General features: G+C 47.5%; 1 protein-coding gene across 7 annotated transcripts in view; it reads left to right on the top strand.

Annotated features, from left to right (window-relative positions):
* Window positions 1-17537, top strand: part of Ablim3 (actin binding LIM protein family member 3) — a 115751-nt gene that overhangs the window by 54770 nt on the left and 43444 nt on the right. For all 7 annotated transcript variants that reach the window (XM_063232337.1, XM_063232339.1, XM_063232340.1 and 4 more), the window contains exons 4-7: window positions 1232-1344; window positions 7071-7197; window positions 10391-10484; window positions 15896-15983. In XM_063232337.1, the coding sequence (XP_063088407.1) occupies window positions 1232-1344; window positions 7071-7197; window positions 10391-10484; window positions 15896-15983 (422 nt within the window). The remainder of the gene's footprint in view (window positions 1-1231; window positions 1345-7070; window positions 7198-10390; window positions 10485-15895; window positions 15984-17537) is intronic.

The following is a 17537-nucleotide window of genomic DNA, read 5'->3' on the forward strand; positions in this document are numbered from 1 at the left end:
TCTTATTTTTCTCATTATCGTGATAACTCTTAGCCTCCCTCGGGACATCTTTAGTGACTGAGAGCCCTTCCCTGTTCCCTTCCCCACCCCATCATCCAAATCCTTTATTCATTTAGCAAATGCATATTAAACTTCAACTGCATGCCAAAAATCACATTAAGGAAATGAAAAAAAAATTAATAGAACCTCTGCTCTGTCTATAAATATGTTGAAGTTTAATGGATAGTTCTGATTAAGTTATAAGTAAACTATGACGAGAGTATATACACATTTCAAATTGGGGGAAGAATTTGTAACTACTCTCCCCATAATATAACTAGTTGGTTAGTACTTGTTGTCACTAACAAATTAGTTTATGACCAAGACTATTGGTAGAGTATGTAATGGATGAAAAATCCTGGGCCCTGAGACTGGGATCCAGGACCCATCAGAGGTCAGCACAGAGGATCTCTGTGGTACAAGGTGAGCTTTTTGTCTAGCTCTGTAGAGATGAGGTGATTCTCTAAGGTCATGCTATGCCTTTTTGCCTTGAAGTAGTGGCTGGGCCACAGTGAGGACACGGGTCCTCAGACTCCTGCCCCGGTGCATTCCCTCCATTTCACATTCCTAATACAAGGGCAGCGGAGCCACTGGAAGCCTTCATCAGGAGTGATGCCCAGAGTCCATATGACGGGGGTCCCAAATTACAGGAGCAAGAGCAACCACATGATGGGATTGGAGTGCTGACAACTCTTTACACCATTTATAATTTGGCTGGGGAGGCACAACATGTTCAAGGTTGAGATTCTTGTGCTACACAAATACAGAGGAGGGAAAGACGTATTTGTAGACTTACAAAAGAGAGATTTTGAGAAATGTCTTGAGACACAAAGTAAGAAATTTTGGTAAGGTTTGAGAGCTGAGTGAATTCATGATGTATGGAGAGAGGTCAAATTAGTATGGGAAAACTACTTCCATTAGGAGGGAACAACCCTGTGAGAAGTGAGTAGCCTCTCTCTCTTACACATGCAACAGGCAAGCTCTGATAAGCAGCATAGTATTCCTAGTGTCAAGCCAGATAAATGGCCCCAGTTTAGTCAGCCTGTCACTGGGAACAGCATTTAAATTTACCTGGTACTTGAGAGGAGAGCTGACTGTGTTTCCAGGCTGCTGTGAGCACGTGTTGTCAGGCCACCAAGAGCCTCCGAATCCCATAAATATGCACTCACTGTCTGCCTCAACCCCCTTGCAGGAAGCCTTTCCCCATTGGAGACAAGGTGACCTTCAGCGGTAAAGAGTGTGTGTGCCAGACCTGCTCCCAGGCCATGACCAGCAGCAAGCCCATCAAGATCCGTGGACCAAGCCGTGAGTCCCCATCTCCAAGGGCACCTCCAGGTCCAGGGCACTATCTCCTCAAGTCTGCCATCCTGGTACTGTCAGCCACACCCTCAGGCCTAAGGGGAAATGGGAGGTTCCCTCCCTGGAGGATTCCTGACGCGTGACCCAGTTGGCCTAAAGCCCAGACACACGAGCTCCACAAGCACAATGCCCGTGAGGCAGGCTGCCCAGCTATAACAGTGATGCTTATCGCTCCCTGGGTGGGTCTCTTTTGGGACTAGCTGGGTTCCTGATCTTATATCCCAAAGGCACCACCCCAGGGTTACTCAAGTACTACAGATGTCCCCAACAATTCTCAGTTTTGACAAACTCCACTGAGGAAGAATTTGCAGGCACAACTCACACACAAGAAAGTAGAGAGGGTCCTACCAACTTCATAGAATGTGTTCTGTGAAGCACCACATTGGGTTCATGCTGCACCTTGTAAAAAGACAACTTCTGGCCCCCAAAGTCCCCTAGATGTGAAACAGAGGCACTGAAATTCTCAATAATTCAAGAATTCCTATGAGATTCAAATGAATGCTCCTAAGATCAGGAATCACTGTCTAGGGATGAGGGGCACATCTCCCATGCCATAAGAGATGTTATGTTTTATCACTGCAGATTTGTGGAGAAAGTGAGGATGGAGGGCGTGCCTCTCAGCAAGCCTCCTAACTTGTTAAATCCATTCCACTCAAGCGTATCCAGCGATCAGATGTCTAAATCACTGTTCCCAGATGCCCTTGTCGGGCAGCTGACTGCACGCGCAGGCACACACGTAGACTGGGCCTCCTGGGTCTCTGGAAACTGTGCTGGGCTCCAGTGTTCTTTCATGTTATACGACACTCTGGCCAGTCTCATCAAGAGATCAATGAAAACCCATTAGCCTCCTGGGTTGCACCACAGAGCAGGCACGCAGGGTGGGTGGTGGAGGTGCCTGCCCACAGTGGCACCAGCAGAGTCAGCAGATGGGGTGGGGCACATTCCACCAGGGAGAGTGAGCCAAAATCACCCCAGTCAGCAGTGCTTAGCTCCCAGGAGCCCTATTAAGGTCCACCCAGGTGTGGAGAGCAGAGGGAAAGCACAGGAAGGCTCCCTCCCGTGGCCACCTTTCCTTTCAGTCCAGCCAGATTGCCCCCGGAGCAGGCAGTGTCCCTCCTTCAGCGTCCTTGTCCATGCTGGCTGCTCTGAGCAGGTTCCTGTGTCAAGGTGGCCGAGAGCACACTCACTGCTATCCTTCACCACTCTTGAAAGCCTCATCGGGAGTGACAGGGAGACTGGGAGGCGAGTCATGGTCCTGGGCTGAGGCACGCACAGGCCAGTGAGCCCACACGCAGGGCAACAAGGAGGGAGACAAGCGTGAATCAGAAGGCTTCCACCCTTCTGCATGACGCAGAACAGCCGGTAGCCTCTGAGGCTCAATTTCCCCAGCCATGGAAGCAGGATGGGCTTTCTTATTCCCACAGGACGACTGTGGAATGCAAGTGCATTGCCTGCATAAATCTGTAAATATAAAGTGAAGGCTGATGTCAGCGTGGAAGTTTAACGTGGAAAGCAGAGGAGCAGTGAGGGTCAGATTCGGAACTATCATTACTTCTCTCAGGTTGTGCTGTGCAGGGGGCTCTCCTGACCACAGGGAGTTTCCCTCAGCTGAGTGTGGGTGTCTCACACGTAAGTATGTGCTGGAAAGGAGTCCAGCTGTAGTTCTGCACAGCAAGAGGTAGAAAAGGGTGTGGTGAAGGTGGACGGTGTCCAGTGGGGCAGAAGTATCATCACTCATACAGGAAAGACATTCCTCTGTGGATCCACAGTTCATCATTTCATAGAATTACTTGCTCCAAGAATGGTCATTGTTCATCTTGAAAATGCAAGGGCCCTCTTGGGTAGGGAGGATGTTGGGAGTCTCCTGAATTCTCAAGGAAGATAGAAAGCAAAGTCAGGTGCAAGAGATTGCTGAGAAAAACACACTGTGGAAAAGGAAGGAACAATTTGAGTTTTAAGCAGCAAGAGTGTGACGTTTCTTCCCTGGAAGATTAATAAAAATAGTTTGGACAAGCAGGAGCAGCGCTTACTCAAAAGACACTCAGAAGATTTAGGAACTGTCCAGAGGAATGGATTGTGTTACCAAAGGAAGGAGAAATGCTTCCTCATAAACATGATGAAAGGAGTCTGCAGCAGGAGCAGAAGCCCTGTCACTGCTCCCATCGTGCCACCCTCCCCAATAACTGACTGTTATTACAAGGAACTGCACGGGTCTCACTGACAGGAATCAGCAGCCACAGCAGTACCACCGCTGCTGTCATCTCTTCTGTTATCATCCACATCGCCATCACCACCAGTGCCATCATCACCATTACTAACACCGTCACCTCACAGTTAATAGTATCACCGTCACCACCATATCTGCCACTGTCACTAGTACCACTGTCACCACCATTACCAGCACCACTCCATCACATCGTCACCATCACCACCAATATCTGCCATTGTCATCATTACCCGTGTCACCATCAAAGTATCACCATCACCACCACCATCACCTTTATCAGCACCGACACAATTATAACTGTCATCATCACCTCCATGCCTGCTGTGGTCATCACCATTACCACCACCACCTCCATTAACGACACCACCATCCATCATCACCTTCACCGCCACCGTCACTACCCCTCAGAACCCCCAGCACTACCCTCCCACCATCACTATTGGTCATTACCATTGTTAAGCACTTAATCAGTTAAGCCCTCAAGCATTTAATCCTTGCAGCAGCTCTGCAAGAGAGACAAGAGTAATTGTTCTATAAGGAAGAAAACTGAAACTCAACAAACACAAACTACTTTCCCAAAGGAACACAGATAAAAAGAAACCAGACTGTCTGGCTCAGGAGATATTCCCATATTATTCTACACCCGAAGCATGACTTGCTAATCAGGAAGGATCCTGTCTTCCTGGATTAGTTGCCTAGACAAAGATGGGTAGCTTTGCTGTGTCTCACAAACCCGGTTATTTTTGCCAAGCTAGGTGGAATGAATGGCATAGTCAATGAGACTAAAAATGGCTACCGGGAGTCTTCAGAGGCTTTAGGAACCAACTGAGGGATTTGGAGGAACAGGTGGCGGCCTCATACTTTCTGCCAGCTGGAGCCTATAATTTTGGAATAGCGAGCAGTGTGTGCGGAGTGAACAGCTGGCTCCCCAGGGACCAGTTCAGAATAAGGTGTGGTTCTCCCGACACTGCTCATGACACCAGACCTGTGGGCTCCTAGATTGGGTGCTCGACTCATGGTCAAGAGTGAAAGGATGAAACAGGGGAAGAAAGTTCCAGATAAGTATGAAATCAATGCAATGGAGCATCAGTCAAGTGACATGAAAAGAAAAACCACATGGAGAAGATGCCCAGGATTCTCTAGAGCAATAAGCAACAGAAACCAGAAACTTTGCATATAGCTTCACATCGGTTACTGGGAGATCTGAAGAACATGTGTTAAAGCACGAGTCTGTGAAAAAGTGGCAGCAATCACTGATCAGATATGAGCATTACTTATACCAGCCTGATTGAGAGGAAGACATTCAGAGGAGGGTGCCTGGGCTCAGATGTTATACAATAGTACCCCGGAGAGCTGGCATTCTTACCTATGCCTACTTCTATCATTCACTCCAATCTCTCAGTCCACTTGTCAGCCATTGCCCTGGACCAGCTCCTAAAGGTGCTAAATTCATCTCAGATGTATGGCTTTAAGAAAAATGGTGCTTGTTATTGGAATGGTCTATGCAAGCATGCAGCCATTAAATCAGTTTTATTGAGAGGGTAAAGAATTGTGTTATCAGCTCATATTGTGCCTTCCTCCATGGAATCCACAAGTGAATCTGATGAATGCATGACCACATCGAGGGAAGTGTAAAGTAGGAAGGATATGAGAGAAAATGTCCTCACCTCTAAATTTTTGAAGGAACTGTCACAGAAGACAGCAAGTTATTCTTAGTTGCATAAGAACTGGGGGAGTCGCAGGAATCAGGCCTCAGCTCCACATGAAGAAGGCAGCCGTGACAGCCATGCCCAGCCTGATTCTTAGAGGGCTTTCTTACCATGGACTGAGTGGACTCCTGGATGTGATTAAGCAGAGGATGGTGTCCGCCTGCAAAGAATGCAGCAGATTCCTGCACTGACTGGGACATCTGACCAAATGCTCTATGAACTGGAGCCCAGTGCAATTATGAGACCCTATGGGGGAGTCCCCAGAGATAAGTTTATTGTGCATCACCTAGAAAACCTGTTCAAATGCCACCGCATCTACACTGAAGACAAGTCACTTCAGATGACTATGTGTCTATAAAAGGGAGAAGGGATCTGACCTCTCTAAACTGTTTTGTTTTGAAGGCAGTAATTATTAGGATGGGAGAACAGGAAAACTTAGTCTCATTCTAGGACAAAAGAAAGGGAGGGAGACAAATTCCTGAACTCTGCATCCTCCCAGACTCCATCTGAAGGCCTGCAACTGCAAAAATTTTGCAGTTAGAGGAGACCTCCCTGCTTCCAAAGATGTTAGAAGGGTATACCTAGGTAAGAGGCCAGCAGAAGAGGATCGGACCCTTACAAACACTTCCTCAGGGCCTCACCGATTCCCGCAGCCTGCTGGACACCCTGCCCTTTTTAGACACATCATCCACTCTTACGGGACTGGCTTCCAGCTGGATTGAAAGCTGTCCAGTCAGACGCCCCCAATTTTATGCATAGTTTTTTGGGTTTTTTTCTCACTGCTCCAAAGTCTGCCTTTGTCATCAGGCACCAACAGAGCGGTTTGTCCTGTGGTAAACTTTGCTCCGTGACCCTTTTCTCCTCCAAAGTGGGCCATCCGGTCAGTGAGGCCTGAATTCCCAGCATTTCCCAAGTACCTTGGACACCAGCTCCATTTCCTGTCTCTCCCATACCCTCCCTGACATTCATTGAGCAACAGGCAGATTGCTGGCCACACACACACTTCTGGCCCCAGCATGGGCTCCAAAGTGACAGTGATAGGGAGTGAGAGCACATTTCTGGTCTGGAACAGTCTCATCAGACTCTCATCCTTAGATCCTGGGAAAGCAAATGCGTGCCATGAAAGCGTACAGGGGAAGGGGTACAAGACAAATTTTATTCTTTGCCTCAGTGATGTAAGACCCACCCATTCATACTCCAGCAAAGGTGCTTTGAGTTCCTGCTACAAGCCTAGCACCATGCTATGCAAAGAAATGAATTTAGCCACAGCACATAGACCTGGCACTTGCCGGGAATATATAACCTAAGAAAAGAAAAACATAGCCTATCCCAAGGAGCGATGCTTCTCAAATTTAACCATGCACAGAGATCTAATTAAAATTCAGTATGTTTGGGTGGGGGGATGATGTTGCGTGCCGTGAGCTCCCAGAGATGAGAATTTAAGGTCAAGAAGAGAAGCATGAGCTTAGTTGAGGAGGGCAGGGACCAGTTTGGATGATTGGTGCCTGGGAGGAGACGTAGGAAGGTCTTTCCTTCCACAGAATGGGCAATAAGCCAGAGCTCTGGTGGCCTCTTCCTTTCCCTGTAGAGTCGCTGGGCAGCTATCAGTGGCAGTGTGGGGCACCTGAAAGCATAGTGACATTCAGGGAAAAGTTCCTTTGGCACACGTGTAACACGAAGGTGGGAGGTCAGGCGGCCCAGGAAGTTTTTCTCAGCAGCGTCTCCTGTCTTTGCAGACTGTGCCGGGTGCAAGGAGGAGATCAAGCATGGCCAGTCACTCCTGGCGCTGGACAAGCAGTGGCACGTCAGCTGCTTCAAGTGCCAGACCTGCAGTGTCATCCTTACCGGGGAGTACATCAGCAAGTGGGTGTGATGCCCTCCCCTCCCCACTCCTGGGCCTCCGCATCCTACAGGGCCCGCCCCATGAGCCCATGCCCAAATCCCCAGCATCACTCCCTCCCTGCCATCAGCTGCCACGCTTGGGCCACAAGGGCCTCTTTCCACTTGTGGGTCCCTGCTGTGCCCTTTCCTCTGCCCCCTTCTTCACCACTTGCTTCTTCCCTTCTTTCCTTCCTTAGGCCTCTGCTCAGAGGCAGCCTCCCCCAGTCACTCCCCACCTCCATTCTGTCATTTGCTCTGACTCTTTCTCACCGTAGATGCTTCCTTGCCCCACTCTCTGACTCAGTACCAGCAAATGGTAAGCATATAGGCTACTACACGCATGGAATCTGCTCTCAAGACCCTCACAGTCTGATAAGGGAGATGAGCTGCTAGGACACCACGAATTATATGAAAAGAGCTCATGAGAAGTTTTATTCATTAAGACTTTTTTATTCAATCATAAGTTACCGAAAACCCAATTCTATCTCGCTTAAAATCGAAAGTTGGAATTTATTGGCTCATAGAAATGGAAAGGTCAGAAATGCACTGGCTTCAGACATGGCTATATCCAAGGGACTTAAAGTCTTCTCTCATTCTAGCCTAGCAGAGAGGAGCCCTTTTCTTCCAAGAGCTCCAGCAAAAGTCCTATAGCTGTCTCTATTCGGTACCCTTGGGTCACATATCCATTGCCAGTTAAACCCTAACTAGAAAGAGCCAACCCTGGAGCCAGAGAGCAGCTTTGGTTAAAGCCCAGAGGAACTGAGAGTGGGCAGAGGTAGCCTCATGGGAAAATCAGGTGCGTTACAGCCAGAAGGGAGGCAGATGCTGGCCGGATGGTCCTGACCAGTGAATAGCACTGGCTTGTGCCCAAGGTGCTGGTGAAGGGTGGTGAATATTCAGAAAAAGGGGAATCATTTCTAAATATCAAGAAGTAGAACCTGTCTGTAAGCGCCTCGTGGAAGGTGACAGTATTTGAGCTAGACTTTGAGAAAGGAGGTAAGGCTGGAAAACACAACAGAGAGCTTTTTGGCAGAATGCCTAGCCTATCAGGGACTGGGACATGGGCACGTGTTAAACACCTCCACCCTGTTTGGCAGCTCAGGTGTGTACCCAGGGGGGTACACCTGAAGTAAATGCAGCGAGGTCACCAAAAGTCCTAAAGACCACGTCGGTAGGAGATTGGAATTCTCCTCTAGGCCTGCCAAGTAAGGAGTGTCCTTCACAAGTGGCCAGCCAGGAGTCCTTGAGTCTGGTAGTCTACATCAGAGTTCTCCAGGGAAGGCAGGGCCTGCTTAGAGTTCCTCTTGAAGAGACAGAGCCCAGACTGCACACCACACCTGTGCCTTTACACTCTGGCTTTCAGCTCCTTGCCTGGCTGCAGGACAGTGGTAGGGGCTCCAAGGCACTGGCTGTCACACTAGATGCCCAGGACTTAAACCCAGTCTGTGTGACCTTGGCTAGGGACTCAACATCAGTGAATCTTTGTTTCTTCATTGTTAAAAATAGGGTTAATAAGTGGGAATATATAAAGGCTCAGAGATCTGTGCTTGTGCTCAGATTTATTATACCCAGTAAGTACCCAATAAATACTCACTTTACCATCTAATTTTTTAAAAGACTCTTGTGTATTTCAAATTCCCTAAGTTGGGAGCTGGGGATTTAGCTCAGCGGCATAAGCGCCTGCCTTGCAAGCAGGCAGTCATGAGTTCGATCCCTGGTACCGATAAAAACGAAAAAGCCAAAAAAAAAAAAAAAAAAATTCCCTAAGTCCTCTCCAGTCCAGGGATTAACGGAGGTTGGGCTGGCTGGTTTGTTGTACCGGCCTCCCAAGAAATGACTTTTCCTTCTGCAGAGTTACCCTCTTCACACACAGAGTAGGAATAAGTTTTGACTTTGTGGACCTCGCCTCACCTCTGGACATTTGTCAGGCCTCAGCCCTTACTGCTGCTTCTACTCAGAGAAACATTGACTGCCCTGTGTCCTGTTCAAGGCTCCCAATAGCCACAGGGTAGCTTCACTTTGAGATGGAAAAAGTGACTTCTGTCTTTTGGGTCTGTCTGTGTCTGAACCAGAGTCTCTCACCCAGAAGTGGAAAAATGGCCCTCTCTTCTCAGAGTTCAAGAATGAGCCTTTAGAGCTAGGTGGGTCCCGCAAGCTGTGATGAGCTCACTAAAACCCCCAAACTCCACAACCGCCTCAGAACACTGAGAATCATGGTGATCACTGCCATTGCTGGGAATGCATTGGGGCTGGGCACTGCACTAAGCCCCAGGAGACACTGGACCCATCTCCTTTAGTCCTCATACACTCCTGGGCTAGAAATCAGACCACCAGGGCTTGAGTCCTAGCTTTAGGTCATCTAGGTGGCCAAGGCTGAGTTACCAACTACTCCGTGCTTGAGTTTTTCTTGCACACATTGGAAAACTAAGAGAGTTACAGTCTTTAAGCTGCTATAAGAAGTAAATGCAGTAATCTGCATGAAACACCGTCAGAGGGCCTTGTACATGCAAGCAAGAAATGCCAGCGGTTGTGAGTAGTAGGGAGTAGTGTAGAAATAATTAAGGGCAGTCATCATTCTGTCTGCTAGGTCGTAAGCACTGGGTAGAAATGGAACACCTAGACGGTGTTCAGAGGAGGCACCTTGTTATCTACTGATCCAGCAGCACAACCAAATGGTTCTTTCACTACAGGTAAAAATTTTTTATTTAAAAAAAAAAAAGCTCTTAATTGATCACACACGTGACCTCAAGGAGAACGGGAAGGAGTGAACTCTTTATTCCTTGAGAATGCTGTGGTATATGCAAATATTACCTATTGTAAATTAAATGAGGCTTAACCATTCTAAATAATTTTCAAAAAACATCTTGCAGGACAAAAGAAATAAAGTGGGTCTGGAGAGATTGTGTAAAATAGGAAGAAACAAGTGGAAAGGGACACCCGAGGCTGGCGGTCTGTGGCAGTGGCTTCCACTCATGCTTGCAGGATGCATCAGCTGCAGGTCACTGTGCCCCACACCAGGGATTCTCTGATTGCAGTCTGAGGTGTGCTGAGGAGTTTACATATTAAATAAGCTCCCCAGATTCTTCCAGTCCCCCTAGGTTGCAGGTTGTGGAACAGCCACAGGACCACTCACTGAGCCCTAACTTCCTCAGACCCTGTGAATTTCCTCTTGCAGGGATGGCGTTCCATACTGCGAGTCTGACTACCACTCCCAGTTTGGAATTAAATGCGAGACTTGTGACCGATACATCAGCGGCAGAGTCTTGGAGGTGAGTGGCTGAGTAACCATGAAGATATGTGAGCAGGGTGGCTTGTCCATGCAAAAGTCGCCGCTGAGGAAAGAGATAACCATCTCACATCCCTTCTTCCAGAGCCTCACCTCCCACAGCTTTGCTTGCTGTATGACCTTCAAAGAAACCTTGCTGAGATCTCTGAGCACCCCCAAAATGAGAGAGAGGATGGACGAAATTATTTCTGGTTCAAGAACTGCCGTGCTGGAAAAATCAGTTGCTTCTTTGGACCCAGACCCAGACAGTTTCTGGGGAGTGACAATTAGGATTTGCCTCTTATTCCTGCCTAAGGATGGAAGGGATCTTTTTGGTTTTGTTTTTTTAAGTATTTGGTAATGTGCTGCTTTAAGAACCAGCTTGTCTAGCAGCTTGCTCCCTAAGCCCTTCTTTGGCTGGTCCATCACCATGGCAACAGCTCTCCCAGCCTCATGCGCAGCTGGTTCTGATAGTGATAGACAACCTGCAGCACCTGGCTGAGCCTGTGCTGTGCCCTCTGTCCACTTCTCAGTTCCTGGCCTTCCTTTTCACACACTGTGGGCCTGCTTTGGGACCACCCACCTTGAAGAATTAGAAACAATAAAAAATTTTGTACAAAGGGAAAATACTATTTTAAGAGTAGGAATAATTGGGGTCTAACACCATGTTAACACCACTGCCAACTGATTCTCAGATTTTGGATGATGACTTTTGTATCTCTAGGTCTGAATTTTTTATCTGAGAATGCCTGAGAAATGGTAATCAGGGACAGCTACTGTGAGCCAGAACTAACCGATTGCTTGTAATAATCACGAGTGCTAAATTAGAAGGATCCTGCAGCCACATGTGGGCCCAACAAGACAAGACTGCAGCAACAGGGCAAAGACACTCCCAGGGGATGCACTGAAGCAGATCCTCAAGGATGAGGAGGGCTACATATGAAGAGCTAGGCGAACACTCAGCCCATTCAGGGAACAGAGGGAAATGCTGAGTTTTGTAAACCGAGGGTCAGGTAGGCTAGGGCATATCACGAGAAAATGCATCACATAAGACTTTGTAGATCATGTGTAGGAGTTTGGGTTTCATACTAAGTGCAGAGGAAAGCTGCTGTAGGGTTTTAAACCAGGAGGCAACATGACAGGATTATGTTTTTAAAAGATCACCCGGATTGCTCTGTGGAGGGTTGGTTATAGAGAATCCCAGAGAATAAGATAAACAAATTCACTGACTTGCTACTATTAAGCACTCCGAGGGGTAGTAGAGGATGCAATGCAGAGAGGTTAAGCCTTCAGCACAGGAAGGCTTTATTAGGTCTGGATTTCCAGGGCCGGGATTCAGGGATGAGGAGTTTGTGTGTGATTCACTGGGGAGTTGTTGAAAAATTGAGCAGAAGTGACCTGGTTAGAGCTGCTCTTCAGGGAAGATAATGTGATGGTGTTCACAGGCTCAACCTGAAAGAGGGAACATGGGAGAGAATGACAAGGGCAGCAGCTTCGTCTACAGCATTATGGAAGTAGAATTCCAATCGCTGTGCAAATGGTGGGCAGCTGCAGGAGAAAAGGCCAAAAGTTGTGCCAAAATATCAAGCCTGGGTGACAGAAAACCTGGTGTCAGCGTGTATAGAACAGGAGATGCAGAGATACAAGCTGGTCTGGGCAGAAATATGGGGAGCTCAACGGGGCCTTGAGTGTGATTGAAATCCTGAGAAGGTTTTGAGAAGGTATGGCTCAGCGGCACAAGAGCTTGGCTGGCAAGCACAAGGTCATGAGTTCAATTTCCCATACAAAACCAAAAACAGAGAGAGAGAGAGAGAGAGAGAGAGAGAGCGCAGGAGGGAGAGAGAGGTCAGGATCTTCAAGACAGGGTGGGAGGGATCTCAGAAGATGTCTGCCTACAGTTGGCAGAAAGAGATGAATTAGAGGAAAAAAGGAACTCCAAGGGGATGTGGGAGGACAGAGTTTCAGGAAACACAATGAGGTTGATCAGAGTGTTGGTCAAACTCTGTGGAGTAATTAAGGACTGTGGGAAGGAGAAAAACCTGCTAGGTATTGGAGAAGAATTGCTGGTGATGTCTGCCTGGCTGGGAAAGAGGCAGTCAGCATGCCAGGCATCGGTGGAATGGGAGATCACAAAAGCTGGCCTTTCTTTTAGGAAGGGAAGACATTTGGATACACAGGGCTGCACATGGAAAGCTGTCCCAGCGTTTACAGGATGCTTTGAAATTCTCTTGTGATGGCTCTTCCCCCCGGCACTGCTGCTTACCATGGCAATGGTCTCCTCCTCCAGCATTCGAGACTGGGTTTTGATTGATTCCATTTGTGTGAAGCTCCATTAGCATCTCGGACTTATTGATTTTTTTTCTAAGAGCTGGAAGGAGACTTAACTATGAACTAGTTCAACATCCTCATTTTGTAGATGAGAAAAGTGAGACCCAAGACACACAGAGCTTTTTCAAAGTCACAAATAGTCCACATGGTACAGACAAGTAAAATCTGGGCTCCTGTGTCACACACTCATGTCCGCTGTGTTCAGCCACTCAGGGGTTTTTGAGCAGCACAATGCAAGAGAGGAAACACTGGAAACAGAAACAGACTTGGCCTCAAATTTTACAACTTCTAGCCATGAAACCTTAATCTAGTTATACTTTTTCCAGGTCTCAGTTTTTATCTATTAATGAAGACTACTACTGTCCTAATTTCAATACTAATGAACATATGCTGGTTGGTTGGTTGGTTGGTACTGGGAATTGAACCCAGGGCCTTCCTATGAGCAATATCATGAGACCTTCTTTTATTTTTTATTTTGAAACAGTCTCACTAAGTGGTTAAATTCCCCAAGCTGCGCTCAAACTTTTGATCATTTTGCCTCAGCATCCCAGACATGCACAATCATGCCTCCTAATAGATATGTTAATTGAGGTGGGGCTGTAATTGAAAAAACTATGAATGATGCTGAAAAGAAAATTCTTTAACTCCCATAAGAAAAGGTCCTGGAGTAGCTCTGTCTTCAGGCTCATCTGGACTCAGGGCATAAATAAAATCACTTGGAATCTCTGACCATCGTGGCTCCACGTTCTCTTGCATCAGTTTTATTCCCAGGAAGGCTCTTCTCTGTGATGGGGACATTGGACTCCAGTCCCTTCAGGCATATGGCGAACAAGCTTCTCTTTCTGAAAAGCTCAGCAAACATCGCAGAAATGACTCCCTGGATAGTTTCAGCCCATCCCTGAATTCGTGGCTGTAACTAGAGAATTGGAATAAGCTTGTTGGTGGGGTCAGCATTACCTAAACATGTGGACTGATATGGGAGCCAGAGAATCCCCCCAAGGGAAGACTTGATGCTGTTCCTAGAGGAAAGAAAGTAGAGGCTGGCCAGCCCATAGCCAGACCACCAAAGGCACTTAATTAAACTGTTTCTTCTCTTCTTATCTTTGGTGACAAGATTTTACATGCTAAGTGTCAGTCAACCTTCCTTTCTAGGGCATGTTCCCACCAAAGACAACCATAACCTGATCTTGGTATTGCATTTTCTAACCTTGGTCACCCTTTTCAGTCCTTTCCAAGGTGCCCCCATTGGGGGTACCAACTCTTTGCTATTTTTTCATTATTATTTTCAGTTGTTAACAGGTGGAATGTTCGCTTTAGCTTACTGACTTGGTTCTTTCTTGTGTTGGGTGCATGCAGCTCAATTGCCTCCCTTCCATCAAGGCACTTTCTGTGCCATCTGAGGCTCGGGTTGCAAGGTAGGCATGACGCTCTCTTAGCTAGGATGGGGTAGGGGCTGTGACATTTAGAAAGAGGCTGTATTTCAGTTGTGCAAGGTGCTGTTGCTACCCTGGAAAAAAGCTCTATAATTGAAATGATAAAGAGACACAGAGTAGGAAGAGGCTACTAATTAAACCAATTATCCTTGTCATGGCACAAGAGAGTCAGTCCCACAGCTTCCTAGCTTAGGAAAATAGTAGGCTCGTTCTCAAGTTTGAACGTAGTTTGCTTAGATGGTGACAAGGACATTTCCTCACTGGTGGAAGTCACCAAGAGTGATAAAAGAAATACTGGAGGTATTTTTTCCTGTTGTAAAAATCTATCCTTTCTCATTCTCTTGCTAAGTGTTTGGCATAAATTAAGCATTTCCAAAATAAGCAAACCAATCCCATTGCTCGGAAGTGGTACTTTGTGACCACCCTCCAATATTCATCAATTTCCCTCAGATATTTCCTAGTCCCCCTCAAAAACTCCCTTCCCTGACACAAAATATTCATTCAAAACCAGTCTTACTTTCCAATCCAGGTGCTACACAGATCTACCCGTATAGAAACCTGGAGCCACTGCCCAGGGGCCTGTCCACCTCAAGTCCTTAAGCTAGGGGTTTAGAGTCCAAACTAGCAGCAGGAGTGCACACAGGGCTGGTGACTGGGTCCTATAGTCTGACCCCAGCACTGCTACTGGTCTCTAGTGAGAACTTGAGGCCCAACCTTATGTTTCTTCACCCACAAAAGAATTTGTAGAGTGTATCCATTTCCATTTTTAATTTAAATAATTGTGGGGAAGAAAGGTGGAAAAAGTGGGGGGGGGTGTCTCACCAAAGCCAAATCCTTGGGCTCCGAGTTGGTGCGCCCAGGTGACAGTCCAGTCTGAGGGTTAAGGGGGTCTCCAGCAGGTACACAGGTATATCTATACTGGACCCTAAAATCTATCTTTTCCATGTTACTCTTAACAGTTTTTTCCATGTCTGTGAACCTTGTATACTCATTTTTACCTAATACTCTATTCTGTCTTTAAATACTTTCACATAAGAAAATGTGTACAACAAAATAGGAAAATCTGTATCACTCACCACATTATAGGTGACCCAAAAAAAATATAGTTCTAGCTAGATTCAACTGCTTGTGGAGGCTCCAAGCCCTGCACATTTTTTCATTATTAAAAGAAGGTAGAATGATATGTTTTGAAGAGATATTGGCACCAAACTGGCATTCTCCCTTTAATAAAATTGGAAGAATCCAGAGAAAGCTGAAAAGGAGATCATTTTTCTTCGTTGATCCGATGTTAATAAATCATAAGTTCCTGTACCACTTAAAATCATTTCAGATACCATTGGTGGTAGAGGCCCCAGAATTGGGGAAATACTGGACCATCCTCAAAACAAGACTGTTTCTTTGTATAGAAATGAGGAGGTGGTAACAGTGGCCTCTGAAGTGCCTTTTTCCCAACAGGTGACAGGAAAGTCCTGTGGGAGGCGACACCAGACTTTCTGGGTGGATGGCTATGTGGTTCTAACCCTGCTCCAGTAGCCTGCCAACCAACTGCAGGACCATGAAGATGCCAACAGCACCAGTGTACCATGAAAGCAGCCTGTGCTCCTAGATGGCAGCCCCGGCCCTGAAATGCTGTTTTGTCTCTTGATTTTCATAGGCAGGAGGAAAGCACTACCACCCCACCTGTGCCAGATGTGTACGCTGCCACCAGATGTTCACTGAAGGAGAGGAGATGTATCTCACAGGTAAGCAAACCTGACCCTCTGAAGGCATTCCGCTCATGGCTGGAAAGGAGATACAGTCTCCTTTCATTCTAGTGTTGTGCTCGCACTTGGCTTGTCCTCAGAATCAAAATTAATTCGCCCCTCTCTGGGTGGATGGGAAAAGTTGCTTGTGTGGCTAATGTGAAGTGACATGTAATCTGCCTTCCGTCCCTGTGTGTCTCCACCCGCTGCTCAGCTGGCCTGCTTCCCTGGCAGTGCTCTGAGCGGGCTCCCTTGGCTCCGCCTGGGGGTGGGAAGCTGAGCTACACAGGGCCAAGGGGATGCCTGGGTACAGAGTCTGCAGCACAATACAGCCTCTAGCCCTCCACCCATCCTGTCCGCTTCCTTCTCCCCCACATCTCAGAGCATCTGCTCTCAGGGCTCCTGAGGCTCTCACCGTACACAAAGAGGACTGGAAGGCACCAGCAATTCCCTAAAAGTAAGCCAGGCTGCTGCCTGCCGGGATCCAGCCCTCTTACCCAAGGATTGCCCAAGTCACCCGATTGGTCTCTAGATCCTTCTCAGTCCCTGTCCTCTGCCCAGCGTATACCAGTGCGCCTGGCCCTGCTGCATTGACCCCTCCTTAACCCCTCCCTGCCCAGCATTTTAGGTGCACTTAGCTCAGCACATAAGGTCATCTCATCAAGATCCCAAACTTCCATTCTAGACTTGAACATACCGAATGCTTAAGCTGCCCAAACCAGTTTTCAGTCTGTTCATTCATCCCTTCAACCACCACTTCTTGAACCCCTGCTATAAGCAGGCTCTGTACCAGGGACATTGTGAGGACCCCACACACACAGCCATACAGCCCAGTGAATAGAGCCAGCCGTGGTGAGCTCCATGAAGGGGAGCGAGATGAGGTGGTGAGCACACATGATGGGTGGGAAGAGTGCCAGGAAGGCTCCCCGAGGGAGGCCAGGGTCCAGACCTTGCATGCGTGGGTGTTAACTGGCATCTCCAAATGCAGGCTGCTCTAACAAACTGTCATAGACTAAGTCGGCTTATGAACAGCAGAAATGTATTCTTTGGAATTCTAGAGGCTGGGAAATCCAAGATCAAGGCGCTAGTAGACTCGGTGTCTGGTGAGAGCACACTTTCTCATAGACGATGCCTGTACCTCATTATGAGGACCCCGCTCTCATGACATGACCCCTTCCCAAAGGCCCTACACCCTCATACCATCTCCTCAGAGGATAGGATTTCAACATACAGATTTGGGGGAACAACACAAACATTCAGAACATAGCAACTAAACAAAGGAGGGATGGGATATGTCAACCGGTGGTGGCAGAATCTGTGAGACTGTGAGGTGGGTGAAGAAATGGGAGGGCATCAGGCCCAGACTGAGGTAGGATGAGTGTGGAAGACGAGCAGCTGGAATACAGGCTGGGCCTTGCGGCAAGATGGTGTTCAGCCCCTGAAATGACCTTCATTTCTTTTCATTGTCTCCTTTCAACTCTCCTTTGGAAATCCTGTCATTCTAGACTCAATTCAAAAACTACATGCTTTATAAACACCCCAGATTACACCGAC

The sequence above is a fragment of the Cavia porcellus genome, unplaced genomic scaffold (assembly GCF_034190915.1).
Source record: "Cavia porcellus strain 051 isolate PalLab524CR breed Dunkin Hartley unplaced genomic scaffold, mCavPor4.1 scaffold_21, whole genome shotgun sequence".
Lineage (NCBI taxonomy): Eukaryota > Metazoa > Chordata > Mammalia > Rodentia > Caviidae > Cavia > Cavia porcellus.